The following is a 6,015-nucleotide window of genomic DNA, read 5'->3' on the forward strand; positions in this document are numbered from 1 at the left end:
CCAAACGTCTTGTTTCAGAATGGTCTTTCGGTTTTCGTCAGGGTTGTTGCTCCTGCGCCGGGCTCCTGCCCGCTCCGGGGGCCGTCGGGCCCCTCAGCAGGGGACACCCCCCCTGCCCGGGGGTCCCCCCCGCCCCGTGGTCCCCGCAAGCCGGCGGGACGAAGGCCGAGCAGCGGCGGCGCTGGTACCCTTCTCCCGGGGCCGCCTCAGCGGCGGGGGGGGGAGGGGGGAAGGGGAGCACCCCCGTCACGACCGTTTAACTGACGTTTAGCGCCCGCGCTGGTGACGTCGTGCCGCCACGCCGGAAGCACTCCGCTGCCTCTGGCGTGTTTCCGCTTCCGCGGCCTCCCCTTCTTTTCCGCCGCGCCGCACGCGAGGTAGGAGCGCGGTCGCGTCGCTGCTGCGGAGGGAGCGCCCGGGGCGGCCCGGCCGGGGGCCGGCGGGGCTCAGGTGGGCCGGGGGGCGGCGGGGGGTGCCCTTTCCTCGGTTCCCGGGCTGCCACGAGGCCGGGGGGGGGGCGGCGTGCTGCGGGCCGGGCCCGCTCCCCGCGGGGCTGGGTGGCTGTAGGGAGCGGGGGTAGGCCTTGCGGGGACGGCCCGTGAGCCCCGCCTTGCTCCTCCTAGGTATTACCGCTTGGTGCAGGGCCGCAGCGGCAACCCGAACGAGATGCAGAACGACGCCGGGGAGTTTGTGGACCTCTACGTCCCGCGGAAGTGGTGAGCGGTTGCCTTCAGCGGCGAGGGTGCCGGTGGGATGGCGGGCCTGCAGCGCGGGCACCCCGAGGAGCTGGGCCCTCGGCAGTCAACCCCACCAGAGGCCGGTACAGCCTCTGCAGAAGCACATTTTTTTTTCTTGTAGCGAATATTTGTGGGGAAAAAAAATCAGTTTTTTATCTGTTTCTGTATGTTTAAGTATCTTACGTAAAATACGTGAAGCAAAGATTAAAGTTGAAGAGAATACTGTGCATTTTCTGTTGCCTAAGTGTCAGCCTTACAGTGGCAGTGACAGCTCACGTATGGTTCCTTTCAGAAGCAGACGTGCACGTTTGTAGTATGCTACTGTTTCTGCGCTGCAAGCTCTCGTAGTGAACCTATTAAGTGATCACTTGTTGCCTTGGTAGTGCATCTTAAGTACAACTTTATAGTAAATGGATAGTGAGAAGTTTTTTTGTAAATGTGTGTGTTAAAAAAAAAATCACTAAAAAGCAAACCATTTGTATGCGTTTTGTTCGGTTTAAGTCAAATGTTTTTTACAACCTGGGATTTCTGAGGGTTCGCAAACTGAGTGTCCTGACAACTGTAATGGCTCCCGAGGAAAAAAGCATAGAAGCTGCATTCTCATCAGTTACCTTGATTGCTGTATTTTTTTGCACTTTAGGAAAGAAAAACTTGATATTCTGTGTGTTTTGAAGGCTTGTGCTGCTGTGTGCCCTGTATAGGGGTGAACTGGGCATATAAAAACCAAAGTGAAGGGATAGTTGGCAACTTAGCATGATGCTACCAAGTGCAGGTCTCCTTTAAATGTACGTGAAGCTGCATTTTAATTTTCTGAGCACTGAAAGCTCAAGCTGTTACTGTCTAAATTTCTTGTGCAGCTTTAATTTGCATGTAGATTTGGCTTTAAGAGGTTTTTTTCATTGTCACTGTCCGTTTCCTTGTGTTTAAATATATCTTGTTATTTTATTCCTTAGTTCTGCTAGCAACCGAATAATTGGTGCTAAGGATCATGCTTCTATTCAGATAAATATTTCTGAGGTAAGTTTCATAGCAGAAGTACGTGATGAGAGAGCTACACCTTTAAACTTTTGATAGAAGTTAAGAAATATTAACAGCTTGTGATGCGTTTCCAAATAATTCACTAGAGACCATATAAGTGTAGAGCTTGAGGGCTTTCAACCGTACAAGTATATTACTATGTTACCCCTGGTTATTTTTGGAAAATATTGGAATTTAATATTTCCTATTGCAAAATATTCATTAGAGGCAATTTCATAAGGCTCTGCACATTCTGTTCCAGTGCTTAACTGTTTGACTAAATACAACTTTCTAACTCTAGATATTTAGAGTTATAAATTAGGGAATTCCTTGTCCTGAAGGAAGGAAGAAGAAATGCTTGTTTCTGCGAGATTCTTATCCCTTTCTACCTGTCTGTAAGAAAGTACCGTTCTTCAGTCTGTCCTTGTGCACCCTGTTTTTTAATTTTTTATTCTTATTGATCATCTCTGTGCTTTTTCTAGTTTGTCCAACCTTTAAGAAAGATACAGTTTCCAGAGCAGAATTCTATTTCTGTTCTACTTTGCTTAACTAAAATGCCATCTTCTGTGTTTTGCTTGAATCAATGCTGCTGCTCTTGATAGGTGACAAACGAGATTGCTCATGTGTTTCGTGTGCAGCGTTATCATTTCATTAACTCAGTGCTTGGGCTATCATAGGCTTAGAATTTTTCCTGAGGCATGCTGGTTATTTATATTGACTTGCTATTGTACATTTAGTTTTCTTTCTGTAACGTAAGGAATTTGTTCTTGTCAAAGTTTAATTTCGTCTTCTCAAAGTAGCGTTATTGCGAATCCCTCCAAGCATAATGTATATGCTGAGAAAACCACAGTAGACCTTGACTTCTGCAGGATCCCAGTTAATGCACATGGGCTCTGGTTAAACTCCTTTTAGCATGCTTTTTTTCCCCATTTTATTGGTATTCACCTTGCAGGAATTCTGTGGACACAATGTTCCTATAGCTTGTGAGCTATATAGCTTGACTTATTTCTTCTTGAATGGGAGACCACAAGACTACATTCCTGTATTTTTAAACAACTGGCTGTCTTATGTTATCTGTCTGATGTAAGAAATCATTTTTAAAAATGCTCTGTTTGCCATTTCCTGTAAATGTTAAGGCAGATACTTTTCTTGTTCACTGTGTTTCATTCCTTCAGTGATCCCTATTTCTTGCTTTCAAAGGATCAGAGATTAGCACAGCTCGAAAACAAACTCACATGGTATTACAGGGTTCACTACACTGTTTAGTTTCATGATTTATATTGTTTAGTCTTTTTTCCTGTTAAATCTCTCAGCAACTGGAGGAAGTGAGACAATTTGTGTGTCTCAACTTGGGCGTTTTTCTACCTGTGTAACAAGACTGTCCCCTTCCCCCTTCACTTCAATTTTGTGTAATATTGACCTTAATTAAAAGAAACATGAAAAAATAACAAAGGCAGTAAAATCAAGTAAACTTTACATTGAACTTTTCCATTTTTTTAGAGCTTGAGCATTTTCTTCTTCTAGCTACCGTTTTGTATTGTGTTCTTGTTATGCTGTGTGATCCATTAAATTTTATAGCTGCGCTATGTAATTAAATTTGCTGTGAAAAGATAGTCTATAGTTGTCTTTCTAACTTCAGTGTTTGCTTAGGGTTTTTGTAGTTTGCAGAAAAATATTTGCAAAATTTAACAAGTAATTTTTATCTTTGAGTGCTTGGCAAGTGTGATGTAAGAGCATAAAATTTTGTAAGAATCTGTGTGGAGTAACTTACTTGTAATTACAGGTTGACAAGGTAACAGGCAGAGTAAATGGCCAGTTCAAAACGTATGCCATTTGTGGAGCAATTCGTAGAATGGTAGGTATTTTCTTGAGCTACAAAATGATTGTGCTTCTTTTTATATTGATTAGTAATTTTTTAGATTTATATTTGGCCCTGAAAACGTAATGTGCCTTCAGCTCATTCTAGAGGAAGAGCTTTTGTGGGATAATGAAGACAGAGTGAAGATGTGAACAAATTCACTTGCAAGAATCAGTTCCTTCTGGTTTTTTCCTCAATCCTTTTGGTTTGTAGAATTATTTATGTTTATATTTTTTTAAAATCACTGAAGGATGCAAGTGGATTTTTTTCCTTTTAAAAATGTACCAAGCTACTAATATCTGGCTTTTATCTGTTGTTTACAATTATTGGAGATGATACTACCGTGACTTAAATTTGTTAAACATGGTGTGAAGCTTCCTAGAGTTCATCAGAAATCTTCTTACCCAGAAATATATCTTGTTAATGCAAGTGTATACGTTATCAAGTTAAAACTATTTCTTATTCTAAAGGATGACAAATAATTTAACAGCTTATTTTGAAAACACTAATCTGTGCATAAAAAATGCAGTGATCTGTGGAAGGCATTGTGCATTTCACTACCAGCATTAAATGCTGCAGCTGCGTCTCTTTTTAATGTGTATCAGCAAGTATTTGGTCACTTCAGAATCATCTTTTATTTTTTTAAAGGGTGAATCAGATGACTCCATTCTGCGCCTGGCAAAAAATGATGGAATTGTTTCCAAGTACGTATGTTTATCTTATGCTCTAACTCTTGCAGGGGTAGTGTCTATACCCAAATCTAACTTTTAGGATGAAAATGTATACACTGTATTTATAGGATGATTACACAGTTGGTCAAAAATATTTACTTGAGCTGTTGAAGCAAACTGGTTTGTAACAATGTTTGTTTCATTTTCTTTTAGGAACTTCTAACTGGAGGAACTCTGGTATGGAACATCTGATGTAAAATAAACAGTTCAAACCTATATTGTGCTATGTCTTTTGTTGAAGTCATAAACATTGGTGGATTTATTATAGCTAGTCTGAAAAGAGTTAGAAATGTGTGTCTTCAAAAGATATACAGATTCTGATTATGAATTCTTAAAACAAATCAGCTTGTAAAGCAGTGCCAGAGTTGAAAATCAAGGACTTCCACTTCACTCTTTGGTTCACTATCTTTCTTTTCCAGATTTAGTAAGTTTTGCAATTGTAGCTCAATTCCTTTTTTGGTCTGTAATGGAACATTTTGCAATGTAGCAACGTAATTCAGCTTGCTGCTTTTTCACTGGAGAAACTAAGGGGATTCTTTTGGTTATGATGTCAACGTCTAGTGGTTTTTCTGCTGATAGAGGCTCACAATATTTATTGTGCCACTGACACATTCTTTAAGTGAATTACTAAAACTGGAAAACTGTCTTATCAGAAATGCTTCTTGGCATGCTAGCAGATTCATTGCCATGTGAGAGAGACTCTTAAAGTTTTACCTTTTTACTCTTATGTAAGACCTTGATGCTGAAAAGCAGGGAAATTAAGGAGAAATAACTCGGAATATTTGGCAATACTTTAAGAAATTACTTAGTAGCCCTTTAAGGGCTAGATAGACTTTCTACCTGTTGATGCGTTATTTTTGTTAGCTATCTTACTAGCGGAATCAAGGGAGGATGCAAGCAGTTTGAATGATACTACATCTGCTGACATTGCCTCTCTTCTCTGCCAGTTCCCTGTCTCTGGCTAATTTCCATCACTTCACGCTTCTGACATAGCTCAAGTTTTTATAATGTAGTTTAAAGGAGTTGCTTCAAGGTTTTACCTGTTGTACTTCAGGTGTTTAATTTGAACTGGTTGGTTTTCTGATAATGTAAAGCTTCTGAAGCAGTTATTGTGGAAAAAAAAAAAAATACTATCTGTTGGCTCAGGCTACACTGATACTCAAACCACAAGCTTTGCTGAGTTACCGTCAGACATTAACTTCAGATACTGGATTAGAAATAAGGTTGGTTATCCTGCAGGGCTGAGATCATAGATGTACTGTCAAACTCCAGTGTTTAGAAGATCTACAATCATCCTGACCTTGCAGTACTGTATTCTGACACCTCTGAACTTGCTTCTGCTTTGTGTGTCAAAACAGGCCAGAAATTGTTGTTTCGTGGCATTTTTTTTTCTTTGATCAGCTCTTCACATCCGGCTTTGGTATTGCATTTGGAAAGTGCTATGCTCAAGGTGCTATAGCTGTGCTAACGAACCTTTGGGATGTCGCGCGTCGTTCTAGTGGGCCGCTGCTTTCGGCAGTATTACAACTTCGTTATGTCTTAACAGCATTAAGCACTGTATTAAATTGCCAAAGCTCTCCACAATCTTTTCTTATACTGTCTTGCAGAAATCAGAATTGTAGTAAGTCCTAAGCTAGAAGCAACTGCTGGCACTAAGATATGGGTATGAGAA

At 41.2% G+C, this 6,015-nt stretch overlaps 1 protein-coding gene across 1 annotated transcript; it reads left to right on the forward strand.

Moving 5' to 3' along the window:
• The first annotated feature begins 258 nt into the window (after positions 1-258).
• RPS21 (ribosomal protein S21) lies at positions 259-4,559 on the forward strand. Its single transcript, XM_072878820.1, has 6 exons — positions 259-377; positions 624-716; positions 1,691-1,754; positions 3,538-3,609; positions 4,261-4,316; positions 4,497-4,559. Exons 2-6 carry the CDS (start codon positions 667-669, stop codon positions 4,504-4,506), a joined length of 252 nt encoding a protein of 83 aa, XP_072734921.1. The 5' UTR covers positions 259-377; positions 624-666; the 3' UTR covers positions 4,507-4,559.
• The last annotated feature ends 1,456 nt before the right edge of the window (positions 4,560-6,015 follow it).

This window comes from Ciconia boyciana, chromosome 14 (genome assembly GCF_034638445.1).
Source record: "Ciconia boyciana chromosome 14, ASM3463844v1, whole genome shotgun sequence".
Classification (NCBI taxonomy): domain Eukaryota; kingdom Metazoa; phylum Chordata; class Aves; order Ciconiiformes; family Ciconiidae; genus Ciconia; species Ciconia boyciana.

What these genes read in the sequence shown, in the direction of transcription:
- RPS21 (XM_072878820.1), top strand. Translation starts at nt 667, where the DNA reads ATGCAGAACGACGCCGGGGAGTTTGTGGACCTCTACGTCCCGCGGAAG. An exon ending in CTCTACGTCCCGCGGAAGTG is followed by an intron (nt 717 to 1,690) that starts GTGAGCGGTTGC and finishes TTTATTCCTTAG; the next exon opens with TTCTGCTAGCAACCGAATAA. An exon ending in GTGGAGCAATTCGTAGAATG is followed by an intron (nt 3,610 to 4,260) that starts GTAGGTATTTTC and finishes ATTTTTTTAAAG; the next exon opens with GGTGAATCAGATGACTCCAT.